The 22,823-nt window shown below is 33.8% G+C and overlaps 1 protein-coding gene across 2 annotated transcripts in view; it reads right to left on the reverse strand.

Moving 5' to 3' along the window:
- The window catches only part of LOC123524383 (serine/threonine-protein kinase NIM1-like), a 34,849-nt gene extending 12,639 nt beyond the window's left edge, over positions 1 to 22,210 (reverse strand). Inside the window, exons 1-4 of one of the 2 annotated variants that reach the window (XM_045302530.2) lie at positions 22,150 to 22,210; positions 11,321 to 11,842; positions 6,946 to 7,067; positions 3,157 to 3,303 (exon numbers count right to left, since the gene is read on the reverse strand). In XM_045302530.2, the coding sequence (XP_045158465.1) occupies positions 3,157 to 3,303; positions 6,946 to 7,067; positions 11,321 to 11,576 (525 nt within the window). In that variant the 5' untranslated portion in view covers positions 11,577 to 11,842; positions 22,150 to 22,210. Of the gene's footprint in view, positions 1 to 3,156; positions 3,304 to 6,945; positions 7,068 to 11,320; positions 11,843 to 22,084 lie in introns of both variants that reach the window. The other variant, XM_045302531.2, reaches the window with a different exon arrangement.
- Positions 22,211 to 22,823: the final 613 nt, after the last annotated feature.

The following is a 22,823-nucleotide window of genomic DNA, read 5'->3' on the forward strand; positions in this document are numbered from 1 at the left end:
CTAAAATTTAAAAGTAACATCTATGTTGTACCACAGAAAAGTGGTCTGGTTTTTTCCCTACGGTCAATTATAAAAAAGTTACAATATAAGTTATTTATAGTAACAACTAAGGGAAGTTAATCTTTAAAAAAAAAAAAAAAAAAAAAAAAAAAAATCCCCCCAAAAAATGTAAGTCCACACAAAAATCTTTACCAGGTAGAGATTGGTCAAAATACACCTCATAATTGGATGTAGCATGCATGTTGTACTACAGAAAAGTGGTCTCGATTTTTCCCTACGACTAGTAATGAAAAAGTTACAGTATAAGCTATTTATAGTAACAACAAAGGGAAGTAATTCTAAAGAAAGGAACTGCGCATGACACTTCGTCTCATGATGGTGTATAATTGTGCCAAGTTACATCAAAATCCCTCCATGCATGAAGAAGAAATGCTTCGGACAAAGTCATTCTTGTATCTGACCTTTGGCCTCTAAGTGTGACCTTGACCTTAGACCTAGGGACCTGGTTCTTGCGCATGACACTCCGCCTTGTGGTGGTGAACATTTGTGCCAAGTTATATCAAAATCCCTCTATGCATGAAGAAGAAATGCTCCGGACAAGGTTTTCATTCTTGTATCCTTTGACCTCTAAGTGTGACCTTGATCTTAGACCTAGGGACCTGGTTCTTGCGCATGACACTCTGCCTCATGGTGGTGAACATTTGTGCCAAGTTATATCAAAATCCCTCCATGCATGAAGAAGTTATGCTCCAGACAAAGTTTTCTTTCTTGTATCCTTTGACCTCTAAGTGTGACCTTGACCTTAGACCCAGGATCCTGTTTCTTGCACATGACACTCCGTCTCATGATGATGAACAATTGTGCCAACTTTCATCAAAATCCCTCCATGCATGAAGAAGATATGCTCCGGACAAAGTCATTCTTGAATTTGACCTTTGACCTCTAAGTGTGACCTTGACCTTAGACCTAGGGACCTGGTTTTTGCGCATGACACTCCGTCTCATGATGGTGAACAACTGTACCAAGTTTCATCAAAATCCCTTCATGCATGTAGAAGATATGCTCCGGACAAAGTCTGTGGACGCCGTCCGCCCGCCCGCCCGCCAGGGGCGTTCCCATAATACATCCCATTTTTCAAACGGGCGTATAAAAAGGGCCATAATTCAGCCAAAACAGATGACAGAGTTATGTTCTCTTTCCTACAGATAGAGACTATTATACTAAACAAGTGATAAAAGTTCCAAAGCCATATGTCAAACACTTTACAAAAAATATGAACTGGTACGAAAAACTTAACCAAGATTTCTAAGTCAAAAGGGGCCATAATTCAGCCAAAATCCTTGATGGAGTTATGTACTCTTGCCTATAACTGGACATGGTGATGGTAAACAGGTGTTGAAAGTTTCAAAGCTTTATCTCAAAAGACTTTGTCAAAATATGAACTCAGGTACGAAATATTAACCCAGATTTCTAAGTCAAAAAGGGCCATAATTCAGCCAAAATCCTTGATGGAGTTATGTGCTCTTGCCTATAACTGGACATGGTGATGGTAAACAGGTGTTGAAAGTTTCAAAGCTTTATCTCAAAAGACTTTGTCAAAATATGAACTGGTACGAAATATTAACACAGATTTCTAAGTCAAAAAGGGCCACAATTCAGCCAAAATCCTTGATGGAGTTATGTGCTCTTGCCTATAACTGGACATGGTGATGGTAAACAAGTGTTGAAAGTTTCAAAGCTTTATCTCAAAAGACTTTGTCAAAATATGAACTGGTACGAAAAACATAACCATGATTTCTAAGTCAAAAGGGGCCATAATTCAGCCAAAATCCTTGATGGAGTTATGTGCTCTTGCCTATAACTGGCCATGATGATGGTAAACAAGTGTTGAAAGTTTCAAAGCTTTATCTCAAAAGACTTTGTCAAAATGTGGACTGGTACGAAAAACTTAACCCAAGGTGTGACACAGACGCCGACGCCGTGGTGAGTAGGATAGCTCTACTTATTCTTCGAATAGTCGAGCTAAAAACTATATAAATATCTGACTGACTTGTGTGGTTTTTCTATTCTGTCGTGCACTGGACTTCAACCCATGCAATCCGGGTTCGAATCCCACCTCAGGCACTTGAGATTTTTCATCATAAAATTCTATACTCTTCAATTTCTGTTACACTCTTAAGTCATAAGATGGGGACTCGTCCTGGATATGGACTTTATCTAGTACCAAAAATGGCACTTTCTATGCCAAAATGGCATTCACATCATCATATTAAATGATGACTCCTAGCTTTGAAGAGGGGAAGTGTTACAGTCGCTTATGTATAGCCTCATGTTTAAAACCAATCACTGACAACTGCGTCAGGGAGTCGACTCTTTGGCTCAGTGGTTAGAGCATTGGACTTCCACCCGTGCGACCCGGGTTCAATTCCCGCCTAAGGCACTTGGGATTTTTCATCATAAAATTCTATCCTCTTCAATTTCTGTTACGCTCTTAAGTCTTAAGAAGACAGATTTTCCACTTATTTAACTAAGATCTGAAAAGAGATCCTTTGTAAGCAAATAAAGCAACACAATAGCAGACTGGGCTTCAAGTCACATACAACATTTATGTACTTTTATTCCCTGCAGTCATTAGTTCACTGACACTCCTAAGTACAGTGAATGTGCGGTTAGAACTCCGCAAATAGAAGTACTTTGACAGTATTGAATTATATACAACTGAAATTCTAAGTTTAACATCCTGAAGTCAAAATTATATAAAATATTGAGATCTGTCAACTGCCAACAAGATTTGTCAGTGACAAACAAACAAATGACAATTATCACAGCTAACAGACAAATAAATGACACAAAACTGTTAAATATGAATAAATGAAAGTGTAGCCAATATCAATAATTAATCAATACATTAAAACATCATGTACAAAAGTCATTGTTTCCTATATTAAAACTATCAGGATCGGGTTCATTTCCTATCCTGGAAACACATATCAAATTGACTGGTGGCACTTTGTAAACAGACGGCATGGCTTCTTTTCCTTAACCAGTTTTATCATCAATGATAAATGAATAATTAACATTTCAGAATTTGCCTAATTATTTGTTGAAAAAACAGTTGAAAAAATATTACTTTATACTGCTTGCAAAGATACCCACCATATGTTCCATGGCTGCAACAACTTGGGAGAAGATATGTCTGGCTTCAGGCTCTGGAAGCTTTCCTTCGTTGGATATTCGAGTGAACAGCTCTCCGCCCCCTGCATACTCCATCACAATATGTAGCTTGGCTAAAGTCTCCACAACCTGAAACACATATGAAATATTAAGTTAAACACAGCATATAAATTAAACCTACCAAATTGTAAACTATTCTATTATGTACTGGCTGCCCAGTCCCAAAAGTGCAGTCAAGCTTAACAATCTGAATTAACAAGAGAAAGAATTGAACAAGAATGCTAATGAAGATCCATCAAGAGCTTCATGACAAGAAGTTGTTTAAAGGTATTTATATCCATAGCTCTGGCTGTGAAGCAGAACAATTTGAACAAACTTGCTCATATTTGAAAGAGGTACATGCCAGAATGTTACGGACCAAGTACAAGGTTATTCTAATCAGTAGTTTTATACGAGATGTTTAACGTAGGATGAAGTCCAGTGACAGACAACTGATGCTTAACCATCCTTCCATATACTTACAGCTCAAAAACGAGGAATTCATACAATCAAAAGAAAACAACAAACATTTGATTATTTAGTAAGTCTTCACATATCTAAACTTCTTGTAACTTCCAAATTCATTTGTTTCCAATCTATATGGGTTGTGCAAAGGGAGGTAATAATAATTCTAAAAACTTTCATTTCCAAAATTGAAATAGTCAATTCTTTGACAAATATAAATAAATTACATGTAGTTCTCATGTTCATATCACTTCCTTAGGCAAAGTATGTTTAATTTATTTATGCTTATATAACTGTTATCTTGGCAGAGCAACAAGAATAGAAAAATCAAATTTCAAAAATACCTCTAGCAAAAACCATTCATGACAAGTACATGTTTTATGCATTCAGGGAACACAAATAGGTGTAAATGATCAGTGGTACAGAATATCAGACCTGTTCACACTGGGTCCACTGGACCCATTCACAATTGGTGTGCAAATCTCTAAAAATAGTAGAAAAACATAAACAAGAGGGCCATGATGGCCCTATATCGCTCACCTGTTATCATTGCACTTGAGGACAAGAAGGTCCTCAGAAAAAATATCTAAGTCCAAATGACAGTAACAACAAAGGGAAGAAATTTAACCAAAAAGAAAATAAAAATTCTTACAAGGTACAGATATGTCAAAATACACCTACAAATTGGAGGTACCATCCATGTTGTACCATAGAAAAGTGGTCTCGGTTTTTCCCTACGGCCAATAATAAAAAAATAAGCTATTTAAAGTAATGTAAAAGGGAAGTAATTAAAAAAAAAAATTATTTTAAGTGAAGAAAAGAAGGATCTGCCAAATAAATCTGTTGACATAAATGAAATTTCAGATCAGTATCTTCATTAGTTACAGAGATATACCCATTTTAATTTGAAATAAAGGGAGGTAATTTGACATAAAATCAGTCCATAGTTATCTACCCTGATTGGCTCAGTCCAACTAATGACAATAATGAAATTTCAAATAAGTACTATAAGTACTTACTGATATAAATCCATTTTGATTACAATCAGGGGAGGTAATCAGATATAAAATAACTCTGAACCTACGCTTGGATCTGATTTGTCATGGAATCCAAGAATTATTGTTGTTGAAGTTATTTTGGAAGTTTGTATCAAATAAAACCATAAATGAAGTCTCTATATGGCTGCAAAAGCCAAAATAGCCAATTTTGGACCTTTAAGGGGCCATAACTCTGGAACCCATGAAGAAATCTGAGTAGTTCAAGAAAGGAACCAAGATCTTGTGGTGATACAAGTTGTGTGCAAGTTCGGTTAAAATCGAATCATAAATGAAGCTGCTATTGTGCAGACAAGGTCAAAATAGCTAATTTTGGCCCTTTCAGGGGCCATAACTCTGGAACCCATAATAGAATCTCACCAGTTCAAGAAAGGAACCAAGATCTTATGGTGATACAAGTTGTATGCCAGTTTGGTTAAAATCAAATCATAAATGAAGCTGCTATTGTGCAGACAAGGTCAAAATAGCTAATTTTGGCCCTTTCAGGGGCCATAACTCTGGAACCCATAATGGAATCTGGCCAGTTCAAGAAAGGAACCGAGATCTTATGGTGATACAAGTTGTGTGCCAGTTTGGTAAAAATCAAATCATAAAGCTGCTACTGTGCAGACAAGGTCAAAATAGCTAATTTTGGCCCTTTCAGGGGCCATAACTCTGGAACCCATAATAGAATCTCACCAGTTCAAGAAAGGAACCAAGATCTTATGGTGATACAAGTTGTATGCCAGTTTGGTTAAAATCAAATCATAAATGAAGCTGCTATTGTGCAGACAAGGGTAAAATAGCTAATTTTGGCCCTTTCAGGGGCCATAACTCTGGAACCCATAATGGAATCTGGCCAGTTCAAGAAAGGAACCAAGATCTTATGGTGATACAAGTTGTGTGCAAGTTTGGTAAAAATCAAATCATAAATAAAGTTGCTATTGTGCAGACAAGGGTAAAATAGCTAATTTTGGCCCTTTCAGGGGCCATAACTCTGGAACCCATAATGGGATCTGGCCAGTTCAAGAAAGGAACCGAGATCTTATGGTGATACAAGTTGTGTGCCAGTTTGGTTAAAATAAAATCATAAATGAAACCTCTATTGTGCAGACAAGAAATTGTGGACGGACGACGGACGGACGGACGACGGACGATCACAAAAGCTCACCCTGTCACTACATGACAGGTGAGCTAAAAAAGGCATTGAAAAACTTTAGCTTGTTATCGTCTTTTGAGAGGAAAAGCATCCGACTGATCAAGCTTTGTTACGTTCGTCACCCTACAGTAAAACCTGTCTAAGGCAGCCAGCCAAGGGAGTGGGTAAAGGTGGCTGCTTACAGCAGGTAGCTGCTTAATGCAGGTAATTTATAGAATGAATGACCATTTTGGGAAATGAGACACTGGCTGCTTAATAGAGGTGACCACTAAAGCAGGTTTTACTGTATATCTATAGACCCTTGAACATTAATTTGCAGTGTGTTTGGGTATGAAACGTTAATTCATAGTGCAGTTATGCACTAATTTTCAGTTTTTCTGGTACTGGACCCATTCACAATTTAAAAACAAGAAGCTGCGTTTAATAAACGCTTGATGCCCCCGGTGGCATCGTTGTCGATACAAAGCAACCTAAGTCCAAAACGAGGTCAAGTTCAAGGTCAAACTGAGGTCAGGTGATGTTTCAAGATGAGGAATGGTCACCGGTTACACCTGCATTAGTATCAAGTCATTCTAGTAAGGGGTATTGATGCTAGACGAAACGGACCCATTTGGTTAACCAAGAGATGGCCCATACAAAGTCCAAATCGAGGTCAAGGTCAAGGTGAAACTGAGGTTAGGTGATGTTTGAAGATGAGGAATGGTCACAGGTTACATCTGCATTAGTATCAAGTCATTCTAGTAAGGGTTATTGATGCTAGATGAAACGGTCCCATTTCGTTAACCTCGTACGGACGGACGAACGGAAGGAAGGACAGGACAATCACTATATGCCTCCCGCATCAGTAGATGCCGGGGGCATAAAAAAATCACTGCCATAACATTAACCTCCTTTATAGTTAATTAAACCAATGTGGGAAAAACACAAATCTGATGACATAACCCTAAATGTGTTCAAGACCTTACCCACATTATACACAACATACAGTAAAACTTTCGCTCTATTTAAGTCAATCATTGTGCAGGGAAATCCAACACCTTTGTTCAGCTGAACTACAAAAAAGCAACTTGATACCTCATACAATCTGATGACATTCGGGTGGTGAAGTTTCTCCATGCTAGAGATCTCTCGTGACAACAGGCGTTGTGTTTTTTGGTCTAACTTGGTCTTATCCAGGATCTTTATAGCTACCTTTTCTGAAAAAGATTATAATATTCTTGCATGCCTGACAGATTTTTTACAGTATTTTTGCCAGTAATGGAAAAACTTATTTCAATTTGCACCTTCAACCAGCGGCAGATTCCTTACAATATATTACGTTTATGTATTTACAGATATTTTTTTTAACAAATATGAAAAGGCAGAGAGAGCTGTGAGCCCGAATGCAGACTTGATGTTAATGGACAACAACTTCTTGTACTCTGTATTGAAAACCATTATCTCTATCTATAACTAATAAATATACCTGTCCAGTAGTCAAAATGCACAAACCTCACAATACTTTATACTAAAATGAGGCTTTTCAATTGATGAACTTGAAACCCTTAACCTTCAGCCTGCTGGGGGCAAGCGGCTTTGCCTTTGAAACCAGTGCAGAACAAGATCTGATCATAGTCTGCACTGTTTGCTATTCAGTCAATAAATTTTCAGTGACTGTGAACACCCCTTCGAATGATAAATGCTATTGCCCAAACTGAATGATGGACAGGTCCATTTTAGAAATAAAGGTCAACATTAAAATTTTATTATTCAATGAACTTGAGATTGTTAACATCAAGAGATATATATCAGCATAAGTTTAGAGTAATACCATTTCATGGTGTGTGGCGAGTGAAGATTTTATAACATTTTGTGAGAAAAAGTTTTTTAGTGTTTCATGGCCAAATAAAAATGTTCCCAAGACAACCTACAAAGATCTATGGAATGATCAATTTATACCATACTGCAAAATGTGAAACGCAGTGTTACCAAACAATTTATAAACATTGACAAAGTCAACATCCACCCCGGCCCCCAACCCCCCTCCCCACCCCAATATTTAACTCAGCTTCAAGAAATAATACATTAATCTTTTTTTGTTTCTTTTTTTCATGACTAAATATGTTTAGAATAATGAGAAAAATGTGTAATGTTTTCTCCTCAACAAAATAATGAAAAGCTACATCACTCTCATCTAATAGACCTAATTTTGCTGAACAGATATTATCAGATTGTATTGTGTTCAACTGAAGTAATGAGAGCAAATTACAGATACACGATTACTTAATGAAGGATTCCATTACAAGTTAACCAAGCCTTTTCTGTCTATTGATCCACAGTTATATAAATATACTGCAGTTCTCTTCCAACTTCTCTAATAAAGTCATGTAAGATGTTGATAGCAACTTTTTTTTTTTAAGTATAGTAGTCGAAACTTGACCCCGATGGTTGACCTTAGGCTGATTATTCATATCGATTATTTCATTGTAGAAATCAAGGGTGCTTAGGACAGCCGTGTATATTTATATGGAATTAGTTTGTATACAGTGCAATATCAAAGTATATATATATACTTACATTTGATCAGTTAAAACTTTCCAATACACTAATTTATGTTTACACAGATTTATATTTCCTATTTCTCGTGCAGCTCGTGTTTTACGTACACTCCTTTTCAATAATAGGTTTTGCCTTATTATGTATTATAATACAAAGGTCAACCATCGGGGTCAAGTTGCGTCCACTATACTAGTTCATAGTTGAATTTGAAGAAAATTTGAAGACGTTTCATGAGCAATATGCATGTATTCATGTAAGCATGTCAACTCTTTCAAGACCCTGTATCCGAATGGTTTTGATTGCCGACATGAAATAACTTAGCCCTCACTACTGTAGATTCAAAACCATGCATGGGCTATATAGAATTCTTTCATTCTGAAGAAGTTATGGGTGGTTTTCAAAATAATGAAGCTTTTTCTTCTCTCTCACCTTACTTTAATTCAGTTCAGTTTTAGAATGTGTTTTGGAGCAAATTATATCCAAATCAATGTAATCAATAAATGTGTGCAATTTTATCTTGATGGCTCAAGCAGTTTTAAAGTTATATTAAATTATATAGCTAATTTTGTCCCCTGTGCACCCAAAAAAGTGTGACATTTTACATGAAGTATAGTTTTCAACTGTGGTTTACTTTTTAAAATCATGCTTATTGTTACAGCTTTGACTTTTTTATGCAACTTAAACTCTGCACATTTAAATAAAATAATTCTTTTTCATTACATACATCTTACTGTTACCAATATTTCACATCTTGTGATGGAACCCCTTCACAAAAAATAGTGAAAAAAATACTAAATTAAAATGTTGAACACTACAATTTCATAACCCTATTACTTTTTAAAGTCTTAATGTTTTTCTAAGATGTTTATCCTTTCAGCTGTGAAGACACAGTATGATTTTTTTCTTTAATAAATTGACTTTCTCAGAAACTTGATGAATTTCTATACACCTAAAAATGTCCCTGTGCACCTTTTCAGTTGTTAAGTGTCAGATTTCTTTTATTCTTTAAATAAAATGGGATTTTACTTTATTTTCCTTGAAAGGGAGTTACAACAGATACAAAAGCAGCGTTCAACTTCACATATTACAGACTGTTAAATATTCACAAAGCCAAAAGTGATGTCCCCTGTGCACCCTTTTTTTACATATATCAATTATCATAGCATTCCAGTAATTTGTGGTGGCAGTTCTATATTCTTAGCAATGTGAATGCAAAATTTAGGCATTACTTGATAATTTAGCATTATATAAGAAACCCTGGACAATTTAAAATTCATTGTTTGCATTTTTTCTGAAGTTGCCAATTTTCAAGTTTGAAAGTGGAAACGTCAATTTTATTGCTTCTTAAGCTCTTAAGTTTACCTACATATGTAAATGTTCACTAGTAAATATTGTGTAGTTAAAAGAATTTTACTTACCATGAACATATTCTATGAATAAATATTTTGACACAATTTGTCCCCTGTGCACCCTTTTTAGTAAAATTATAAAATATGTATGAATTTTACTATTCCGTTTTATCATGCATGGTATTTAGTCATTTTTCTTCTCTGAATAAGCAGTTCATGTAAACTAAATGATTTCAATGTGTTAGTTATGTTTAAAGTCACTTATTTTTTATTTAAAGCATTACATTCTGTTGAATTTTCATGTTTTGTAGTGAAAATTTTCAATTTTGTAGTTATTTTGTGGAATAAACTAATTTTTTAATAGTATTTGTCTAAAGTTGATTACATTAGTCTTTTTATGAATAGAAAACTAATAATGGATGAATATTACACTGATCTTCAGTATCTGTCCCCTGTGCATCTGTAGAATAGCTCAATTTTGAGTTGACAATTCTAGAAATTAGAATTACTGGACATTCTTGAAATTTGGCATGTGGTTTATAAGCATGCAAAGTGTGAGAAAAAAATAGGTTTTATAATTATATGTTAGTTATATTGCATTCAGCAACAACTTTTCTAGGTAAAGTTTTATTTTCATGTCAGATTTGTGCAGAAATGGTGATTTTAAAAACCAATGTCCACAAACATATGATTAAATAAGTTTCAAACAATACACATACACCCATTACTTATCATTTATGTTGAAAAAAATACTGTTATACATATTTCCTTGTCATAAAACCATGCAACATTTATCACCCATCTTACTGGAAATTCACTGAACTTTCGAATTAAAGGCTGAAATATTTTCTGATTAGCATTTCTCAACACTTTCCTAAAGTTATTTCCTTCAGATCTGAAGTATTTGCTATCACAAAAAATAGGTGATACCATAAGAAATGAGTTTGAATTTTTAACCCCTATGTCACACTTTTGCTTCATTATTTTGAAAACCACCCTTATCTAACTGGTTTGCACAAAGTTTAATTGTAGTTCTTTCCTAAGTGCACTACAATGCCAGCGGAGACTTCATCCACCATTACATATAGTTTAAAAGTGACCAAATAAGATGTAAAAGAAACACTGTAGTGACTTAAAATTCAACAACTCTTCTTTTATGTTAACAGTTGTCCAGATTTTATACTGACTTGCTTCATCAGAAGATCAAACGTTTTATCAAATTAAGGATCTCAGATTACATTCTATTTATAGACCCAACATTTTTTTTTTCAGTTATTAAATATTTTGAGGATAAAAAAAGCTCTTCTGGGAGTATATACAATGTTTTACACTCCATAATGGCGAAGGGCTTTCTCCCCTAGAACAGTATGTATTTACACTCCATAATGGCGGAGGGCTTTCTCCCCTACAACTGTATGTAAAGTTTTACATCTTTCATCTGGCAGTTTAATTTTTTCACTTTCCTAAAACTGGCCAATCTATTGGAAGCAGTTTTATCAAACACAATAATATTATTATTCATTATAATCGTAATCTGATATTCACATCACTTAAAGCCTTACCTTTTGTTAAAGCATGGATTCCCATTTTGACTTGGGAAAAGTTTCCGCTACCCAGTTCTCCTCGTATCCTATAGAATCCTATCCTTTTACCCAGCGTAATCTCTTTCAGAACTCTTGGGTCGTTGCTAAGATCCTGTGACAAACGTTCATAAGGAGTGACCTTTTTGTCTGACTCCTCGTCAAGTCCATTTTGATTTTTATCGCGGACATCTCCAGTAGACAATGAATCTGTGCCACCATTCTGCATGTCTCTCATTATCCTCTTTCAACTCTGGCCCCTTTAAGGGTCAAGTCTCTATCCCTTTAAATCCCCTTTCAAACAGTATTTTTCAGACTGACCTTTTTCACATGAATAGTATGAGAAACAGCACTTTTTCAGAACAGTCAAATTTCCTGAGCAGTTACATGCTACATTCGGAAACTAGCCAGGGGACAGCTAAGCCTGCCTCAACATGTTTAAGTTTGTAACATGATATTCTGCAAAGTATCAAAAATCTTCATCCTTTTTTTCTCTGTATTATCCTGAAAATAACAATAATAAAAAAAAAAAACATAAGGCTATTAGTTTCTGCTATATCACAATTAATTAGTTTAACAAATTACTGTGAAAAATTATCAATTTTGTTGGTATGAAATTCCATGATTTCTGTTCATTAAAATTTACTTTTAAGACACAACCACTAAACCCACAAAAATTAGTTACCTGTCAAAAAGGAAAAAAGGATAATTTACCAATATTTCATGCCTGCACAGTTACATGTATTAAGGAAGTCATTAAAGAAATTCATGGAAAATACACAATAAAAACACAAAATTGTGTAACATATTGGATTTTCAAGTAGATAAAAATGATTGTAAGCTTTTATAAATAGTCCAGAAATTCCAATATCTTCATGCTAAAATATACATTAATAACACACAGTTTCTAAAAAATGTAAGATATTGCAACAAAATGGAAACCTTTTATAACATAACATTCAGCAGAAAACAAAGACGTCTGTAATCGAGAATGTTCAAGAAGATTAAATCCACATGAAATACAAAGTAATGAACATGGTTATAATCAGAAACTTCCTTATTTAAATGCAAATAGTGTGTAAAATATCTTCATGCTAAATTATTTGTTAATCAATATATCGCACTGCAGATCGCCTATTTCTTTTTCTCTCAGTACCTACAGTTAAGACTGATAACGTATCTAAATAATCAATCAGCCTTCGGAAAAAATACAAAAAAGTTTCTATTTAGGTATATTTTGACAGTTTTGGTATTTAAACTTTCACCTATTTGTAGCAAACATTTGTTTAAAGGTGGTCAATCACTTTTAAGCAACAAGCATTTTGACATTTTTCATTTTTTTGAATTAGTACACTCTGGTACAGATTTGTTCAATAATCCATAATATTATAGTTGGAGCCCTATAGGATCACTATTGGATTATATATCTTTTATCATTTTTATTAAATTTTGTAATCATAGTTTATTACGTACTCCCCTTTAATATGAAATTATGCGAAAAGTAGGATTTCTTTTTATTTCAAAGGTCTCATCAAAAGGCTTTTTTGTTTTCTTTCCATTCTTTTTTCTTTTTTGCTTGCACTCTTGTCAAACTCTGTGAACTATTGTTAATGGATTAACAGTGCAAATGATTATAATTCCAGTCCAAAATTATTTTAAGATAGAATGTTATCACAGGAAATATATGAAACATACACAAATTGGCTATTATGTATCATGAATTCATGATATTATTTTTACTTCCAAGAATTTACTCCCCTTAATGTCTTCCAAGAAGTTATTTCCCCTTTATGCATATACACCATTTTCTTAGTATTTACAATACAGTCATGTCTTATCGAACTGAATTGTTATAAAAATCAGATTTATATCAGTAAAAATGGATAAATTTGTTAACATTAATCTACATTTATATTGGTAATGGTAAATACATTCTGATGCATGTCACCTTTTCTGTTTGCATTTATAAATTACGGTTTATCTGTTAATTTATCAGCATTTGTATACAGAACAGAATGAGGTAAGGAATTACAAATTATGAAGGCCAATCTGGATCTTAAAATTTTCAAATCTTTGCTTAAAATTATAATAATTTGTATGTTCATGTCTATTTCAAACCTTAGTTAAAGGATGTTGTTTCAAAAATTTTAATCCTTGAAAAAGTGCAAAGTTAGAAAGTTTCAAATTACTAATCCATGTCATCATTATAGTTTAAGGTCATGCATTATAGTATATTACCTATTTTATAGTAACACTTTCAAAATTAATGCAAACATTATAAATTTAAATCAAACAGGGCCAATGTTTTTACATATCTACTGTGTGCTTGTATAGTTTAAAATGTATATTATACCCTGACCAAAATGCACCAAATTCTCATTCCCTGGTATTTAATTATTGTAAATGTTGTGTACTTTCTATATCAATTTTTTTTTATTTGAAGGAGAGCCAAAGCATTGGTAAAATGTATTTCTTTGGTCTTCACTTGCTTCAGACTGTTTCCCTCAACAAGAGCTGTCCGTAAGACAGCGCGCTCGACTTTTCTCAGTGCTTGACTCTGAATCTGAGCTTTGCCAGTAAAAAAAAATCCAAGTTAAAAAGGGGCATAGCTCTGTTAAAATTCAAATTATAGTTATGAGAACTGTGTCTCCTGGTGTAGACTTTGATAGTAAATAACTATTTAGAGTTTCAAGTCAAAAGCTTTAAAGAGCATTCATATAGTTTTTTCCTTTCATAGAATTTTTTTAAATTCACATAATTTATTTATATGATAGGAAAATTTGTGCTGAAAATATGAACAAATAAAAACAATGGGTCACCAGGCTTGTTTTTGTGAAAAATCGTTTTAAACACACCCACTGTTGCTGAAACTGCAAGCGATTTTTCAACATTTTTATAATTTTCTGCTTTTTATAAATACCAACCAAAATATATCAAGACAGCACAATAAGGTTTTTTTCTTTTTACAGATTTTATTATATATTTATTTGATATCATAGTTATATTTGTAATACTCTATCCTTGCAATAATGGGTACAAATGAAAAAAATATATTGTTTCATATTCACTTTTGTGAACTTTTTTCAATGAAAAATGCCCATAGTGAAGAATATATTTTTAAATTTTGAAAAAACTCTTTCACAGAATTTTTTCCTGTTTTTCTTATGTATAGATAATTGAATTGTGAGCATAAAAATGGCTAAAAATGTATGGGTCACCAGGCTAAATTTTATGTTAAGACCGCTAGAATACAACACCTGTTCGGATGGAAAATGGCGCGAACCTGGCCAAATTGATTACATGTATGTCTGCTAGAAGTTAAAGAAAAGTTTTAAAAATTCTTAATTCTTTCTATAATTGAATACTAAATAATCTGAAAGGTGATATTGTTCTATCAGTACTAAGTCAACTAGAGCTATCACTAAAGGTGATGAATGTACCCCCCGCATGCACTGACACAGTACATTGCAATTTGACGCACACAAGATTGCATAATTATGTGGACTGTATGTATATAGACTGTATGTATACAGTATAGTAACAAAAAACAAAGTCCCATAACTATGCAGAATATTTATCTAAAAGAATGTAACATGCACCATGCACAACTAGGGTTGGTACTGATCACTTGTGTGAAGTTTCATTAAATTGTGTGCAAGGGTTTGGTAGATTAGGCACGCACAAGATTGCATATGCAGACTGTATGTACATAGTATGTTAACAAGAAAAAAAGTCCCATAACTCTGCAATTTTTGTCACTGAAAGAACCTAACATGCCCCTGATGATGCACAACTACTGTTGTTACTGATCACTTGTGTGAAGTTTCATTAAATTGTGTCAAGGGGATGAGCAGAGATGGTGCGCACAAGATTGTGTCTATGAATATAGTATAGTAACAAAAAAAACAAAGTCCCATAACTCTGCAAATTTTTTTTCTGAAATAATCTAACATGCCCCATGCACAACTACTGTTGTTACTGATCACTTGTGTGAAGTTTCATTAAATTTTGTCAAGGGGATGAGGAGAGATGGTGCGCACAAGATTGTGTCTATGTATATAGTATAGTAACAAAAAAACAAAGTCCCATAACTCTGCAAATTTTTTTTCTAAAAGAACCTAACATGCCCAATGCACAACTACTGTTGGTACTGATCACTTGTGTGAAGTTTCATTAAATTGTGTCAAGGGGATGAGGAGAGATGGTGCGCACAAGACTGTGTCTATGTATATAGTATAGTAACAATAAAACAAAGTTCCATAACTCTGCAAATTTTTTTTCTAAAAGAACCTAACATGCCCCATGCACAACTACTGTTGGTACTGATCACTTGTGTGAAGTTTCATTAAATTCTGTCAAGGGGATAAGGAGAGATGGTGCGCACAAGATTGCGTCTACGGACAGACTGACAGACAGACAGACAGACAGATGGACAGACAGACAGACAGACAGACAGACAGACAACCTGAAACCAGTATACCCCCCCTTACAACTTTGTTGTCGGGGGGTACAATTATCTTACATTATATGAACGACACTGTCTTTGTACTAAAATGCGATGTGAAAACACAACCACAAAAATAGCAAGATACCTGTCACGCATGATACTTGTCAATACAACATAAAACAGTATCAACATTTGCTTACTGATAAAACTTATCAAAAATGTTATTTCATTCAAGATTCCTCATATTTAAGATTGTCTGTCACATGTTTCAACAAATGTTGACGTCAGTTCAGTTTTCCATAGGAAGTGTCGGCTGCGCAGAAAGATGCGCATAAAAAACTTTAGGAATTCCCTTTAATAGTAACAGAGATATTTGACTTTATCAAAAATTTTAACAAAAAAAATCTAAGTTAAAAGGGGCATAAGTAGTAACAGATATATTTGACTTTATCAAGACCTTTAACCAAAAATTCTAAGTTAAAAAGGGGCATAATTCTGTCAAAATTCAAATCAGAGTTACGGGGATTGTTTCTCCTGATGTAGACTTTGATAGTAAATAACCATTTTGAGTTTCAAGTCAAAAGCTCTGATAGTAACAGAGATATTTGACTTTATCAAAAATTTTAACAAAATTTCTAAGTTAAAAAGGGGCATAATTCTGTCAAAATTCAATTCAGTGTTATGGGGATTGTTTCTCCTGGTGTAGACTTTGACAGTAAATAAGAAGTATCTTAAGTTTCAAGTCAATAGCTTTGATAGTAACAGAGATATTTGACTTTATCAAAAACTTTAACCAAAAATTCTAAGTTAAAAAGGGGCATAATTCTGTCAAAATTCAATCAGAGTTATGGAGATTGTTTCTCCTGGTGTAGACTTTGATAGTAAATAACTATTTTAAGTTTCAAGTCAATAGCTTTGATAGTAACAGAGATATTTGACTTAATCAAAAACTTTAACCAAAAATTCTAAATTAAAAAGGGACATAATTCTATCAAAATTCAAATCAGAGTTATGGGGATGGTTTCTCCTGGTGTAGACTTTGATAGAAAATTACTTTTTTAAGTTTCAGGTCAATAGCTTTGATAGTAACAGAGATATTTGACTTTATCAAAAACTTTAACCAACGCCGACGCCGGGGCGAGTGCAATAGCTCTACATTTTCTTCGAAAAGTCGAGCTAAAAACCAAATTGAATAATCATGTTTTTGCTTAACATCTCATTTTTAGTCCAGAAAAAGTAAAAAAAATCAACTTTTCAATTTGGTGTCGCCTTAAATCCAGTTGGATAAAAATTGGGAAATTTCAACGCAAGTTTTTAAATAGTGGTTACCTCCCTATAACAAGTGTACTTAAGTTTCAATGCTACAGTTCCTACAGTTTTCAAGAAATAATAGGCCCCATTCATAATGGACAAAACCTAACCCAATGCTGTCACAATACCCATACCTCTAAGATAAAATGAGATCACACAATACCTCAAAATCTTTTTCATAACAAAATATGCAAGTAAGGCAATGGGCTTATCAGTTCATTTTGAGGCTAAACCTTGCCTTCATTTGTATAATCTGATCACCACACTCACTAATAGTCTTGACATTCAAAATCAGAATTAACAATTCCTCTCTGCATGACCTTACAATAAAGAAGTTCTATTTTTGGCTAATAAAAGAAGTGCCTTGGGATTTAAAGAACACCATACATATTTATAGAACATTATACATAATGAAAACATGTATTAGAATATTAAAAGTTTACAAATCAGAACAAACGGAATTTGAAAGTTTAAAAACTTGGTACTCTGCATTAATAATAAATAATGATTCAAAACAGGAAGAATCTATAGATTTAAACAAGTTCTTTTGAAACTTCAGTTAAGTACTCCTTTTTATTGAAATGCTTGAAATTTTAGTCAATAAAACATTCTTATGAAGTGAAAATTATGCAGCAGGACCTGAAATATAAACAATGCCAATTATTATATTTTATTATTTTATATGACATTGATTGTGTCAGTTCTGAATTTCATTTCAGCTTTAAGCCAATCCATACTCCATTAGAAACTAATCAGTGATCCTGGTACTAAATTATTTTATTATAATGCATTAATTAAGTACTACCATGACTCCAGATGGATTTTTTGGATTTTTATGTTTTTAAAGCATATAATTTTAGGTTTTAGTGACATAATTTTTTGTCTTACAAAGTCTTAATTTACTCTATTTAATGAGCTATAACTGATTGGCAATTACATTGTAAGATGGATGGACAACAGCAGGCAAAGAAAGATCACTGTAGCTCAGACCTTTTGATCACTTTTAGCTCTAGTGAGCTAATAATTATTCTAGAAGTGTATTGGCTCTTGCTTCCAAACACATCACGTACTGATCATGCATTCCAAAAGTCTAAAAAAAACAAAATGTAAAAGTATCAACAATGAATACCTTTTTGAATTCTTATATCCACATTGATGACTAAACAGAATATGAATTTATCTTAAGTCAGTGCATCGTTAAATTCCTTTGAAAATGTTTTAAACGAAGATATCAGTGTCATTCAGTTCCACAACAGCAAATACATATTCTGGTGGTATATTGGCAACCAGCTAAATCAGCGGCACTTAGCTACGGCCATATTTATTATCCTGTAGTAAGAATGGTTCTTCTTAATTATTTAAATATCTTTCATGGACTGGTTTCATTGAACTTGCATTTATCAAACAAAGTATAAAGAACAACAAATAGTTGTTCAGGGTGGTATCGACAGCAAATATTGTATTTTAATGAAGGGCAGACAAATGTTCACATGGAAATCTATGTATTGGGTAAAACTGCCACATCCTTTAGCAAATAGTATCTAACAGGAAATAACAGTATTGTTGGTGACATATTGGAAAAATATTATTTAAACAAGGCGGTCATACTCAGCTTTTGATCACTGACCTCACTCTAGGACGAGAACCTTTTCCAGATTTTAACCTACCATATTATATAATTCAGATACAGTTAAATTTCAATTTTACACTATAAATCACATACATGTACCTTGTATGGAACATTTAGAATGACCTGAATCTCAATACCCTGTGACTATTTTCATTGAATTTAAAATTATGAAGTTTAAACTGTGTTAGTTACTAACATTGTATGTTTGTTAACAAGTGTCAGACTTCAAAATGGTAAAGAATACTGAAAAATGACCATTTAATCACACAATCATATAAATGGGTTATATTTGGCCAATCTGTAAATCGAAAGGTCATAATGTGTTCAAAATATCCCTATGCAAATACCTTAAACAAACTATAGTTATTAAAAAGTTTGTCATTATTTACAAAAATGGGAGGGGTAACTTTCATTACAGTTACATTAAGAACTCCAGTTGTAACGGAGCGATTAACTCCGGGAACCATGAAATTTCTATGCCCCTTATTCTGATCCTTTTTGCACAGAAATAATTTTACTAGGCCACTCCAAACTTATTAAAGGTCTTTTTTGGATTTTGTTTTTAAATGGAGAAAGCAAGCAAATTTTTTTATTCATTTTTTCTACCTTAAAATGATGTTACATACCAGGTTTGATGAAGATCCATAATGTGGTTTATTAGAAGAAGTCATTTAATGGTATTTCTATATTCAGGTCTAGTAGCCCCTGAAAGGAGCCAAGTGCCCCGCCCACTTGAACAAATTTTGAAGAGAACCTCATAATGATACCTCATACAAGTTTGATGAACATCCATCATGCTCTTAATGGGAAGAAGTCATTTAATGGTATTTCTATTTTTAGCTCTAACAGACCCTAAAGGAGGCCAAGTGCCCCCACTTGAACTCCAGAGTATTCAGAAAGATCTAGATAGACTTATTTATAAGACCCTATTTTTTTTTTATTATGAACATGGAACTGATGGAAAATGATGGTCCCCCACCAAGGATTTCCATGGCAGTTAAATATTCTTTCCATGAACATTTTGCGAACACAATTTCTGAAGTTAGTCCAGGGATGTCCAGTACTTCCATGATTGTCCTGGTAGTTCTGTTGAAAGTATTCTTCAATACATGTGATTTATGGGACTTTTTATAGTATTTATACAGTGAGAAATAACTCTTATGAGCAACAGGGCCAGACACTAACCATTTTGGGCGACTGGTCCGAAGAGCAGTTTCCGCTAAATTTTTAAATGAAACAGTTACTGGCCCTCCAGATATTTTACTGGTCCTTGTTGCTTTTCACTGGCCTCGGACCAGCGGACCAGTGTTAGTGTCGAGCCCTGAGCAATATGATTTTATTGCATGTGATCACTTTTGCAGTTTCAAACACTATTAAATAAGTAAACCTTTGTGATAAATTATATGAGCCGCGCCATGAGAAAACCAACATAGTGGCTTTGCGACCAGCATGGATCCAGACTTGCCTGCACATCCGCGCAGTCCGGTCAGGATCCATGCTGTTCGCTAACAGTATCTCTGATGACAATAGGATTTGAAAGCGAACAGTATGGATCCTGACCAGACTGCACGGATGCGGAGGCTGGTCTGGATCCCTGCTGGTCACAAAGCCACTATGTTGGGTTTTCCCATGGTGTGGCTCATATGCATGCAATTAAAGCTGCTGATTCAGATTAGAATATTTCTTTAAACATATGGTAATAAAATTCATGTGAACAGAGATTATTTACCCCAAAATAATAATGAAAGCATTTAAAATTCATTCATTTGTTTGATAACACTCAGTATAAAATAATCTCCTTGACTGTAGCATTAATTGTTTTAAAAATTATGCTTTGTACATGAACAACACATTCAACAAGGTAACTAGCAATATGATTTCAGAGCTGCATGTGATTATTCTTGCAGTTTCAAACCCCAGTGGTAACTACATTTTTAATTACAAGAAAAATGTGTATCTGCTGTCTCCTTGATATAATATACTGACTGAATCATCCAAATAAAAGTACCTAAATTTAATTTCTTTGATACATTCATAATTATTGTTTACAGAATCTCTTAAGTCTTCAGCATACCGTTAATAAGACCCACAACAACCTACAGACCTGTATAAACAGCTCATGATCATTTATGGTTAGAGTAGTAACGTGCCCTTTGATCCATACAGAAACAAGACAATGTGCCCTTTGACCCTTACAGAAACAGACACGCTCACAAAGCCTTGTCTTTCATAACCCCCATATTATTTTATTTCCATATATAAGTATTGTATAAATTTCTAAATAAAGGAACGTTTTAAATTATACCATCTGAAATGAATGATGACTGAAATCAAAGAAACATTAAACAAGAGGGCCATGATGGCCCTATACATTGCTCACCAGAGTTGATCTGGCCTACTGACCTAGTTTTTGACCCCACATGACCAAGAGTTGAACTTGGCCTAAAGATCATCAAGACAAACATTCTGACAAAATTTCATAAAGATTTGGTTACAACTATGGTCTCTAGTACCAGTACCAGTACCCTTTAATGAATTTCAGCAGAAAAAAACACATATACATGTAAACTGATAAAAACAAACTTTATGATAAGCATGCACACAGTTATATTGTTATTTATAACCAGGAGTGCATTAACTGATACAAGTAGGTCTTGAAGGAATTGTTAGTGAAATATTTCATTGTATCTTTTAATGGTCATTGAACGAGTGGAAAACTAAATACGCTGAGTCTAATCTTTCAGTCTAAAAATTAAAGAAAGGTTATTTATTGTCACAACATAATTTAACATAATATTTAATCTATTTGTGCCTTGTTGCTCCCTCTGTTATTTACATCTCAAAAGAAAATTTAAGTTATCCAGTGAAAGCTGGTTTCTAAGAACCATAATTTTAGATAAAAGTTTTGGGTGAATATTTGTTAAATATTTCATTTGCTACCATATTAAAGATGTAAATAGCCCACAATGTATGGATAAATGAGGTCTGTACTCATACACAATTCCTATCAGGGTTAACTTGGGGTATGCATCCATACCTCTAGAATCCGATTCTAAGGGTACCGATCCAAACCCCTTGACACTTTCTTTCCTTTACAGTTTCACAAGTTAAATTGCCTTCATTTCATCCTTATAAATGCTAATATTTCGTTACAGTTATTAGTTTCTATTAAAACAAATTGATGACAAGCACAAACCATTACGAATGATGCATTCATTAATGAATTAAATTGATTTATCAGTGCTTATCACGAAAGTAAATGAGGACGAATCGTAATCGACAATTACATCGCTGATAAATTTCATTATGCTTATGACAACACAATTTTTAAAGCCAAGGTCATTACAAAAATACATACTGAACTGTCTAAATGCAGAAACATTCATCCCAACATTTTAAAATACGGAGAAAAATGAGACTTACGCTGTACGTCTCCTATAGCAACAATGTCTGACAAAAATACTCCGAGATATTGTGGTGCTGGATAAATTCCGTACCACGGCATTCCGGACAACTGCCAACAAGCCGAACTCCCAAAATAAAATGTTCATTCTAGGTGGAAGAATTAGATCTTTAAAACGTATTTCCAGAGATTTACTGTTTGATATTCTGAGTCAATGTGAGTCCCTCACGCTCATGCAATGCACTCCGTTTTGACTTAAATAGAATTACACATTTTTTATAAAATATTTAAAATCATCTTCAGTCCAGACTGAAGCAATGATATTTCTATCTTCTTCCCAGGTCCAGAACTTTCCACCACAACTTTGAAACAAACATTTAAAGATCGGGCTCAGTGGTACAGTGATACCACTGCCTGACTACGAACCAGAGCTAGGTCGTTTTTACGAACGAAAAAGTTTTCCGGAAAAAAATGACAGCTGTTTTAAAATTATATAGGTATATAGACAAGTATATGCGCAGTCACTGAGAAGCATGCCCCTTATTCATGTATGAAAAGGTCATTAAATTGAAACAAATATTTTAAGAGCGGTTTCACTGGTCCATGCAGTGGTAACATAGACTGACATGGTCTGACTACGAAACCCGATGTCGTACGTATCATGTTCCAACTCCCGCTAAAATCCAACTAAAAT

The sequence above is a fragment of the Mercenaria mercenaria genome, chromosome 3, assembly GCF_021730395.1.
Source record: "Mercenaria mercenaria strain notata chromosome 3, MADL_Memer_1, whole genome shotgun sequence".
Taxonomy (NCBI): Eukaryota; Metazoa; Mollusca; class Bivalvia; order Venerida; family Veneridae; genus Mercenaria; species Mercenaria mercenaria.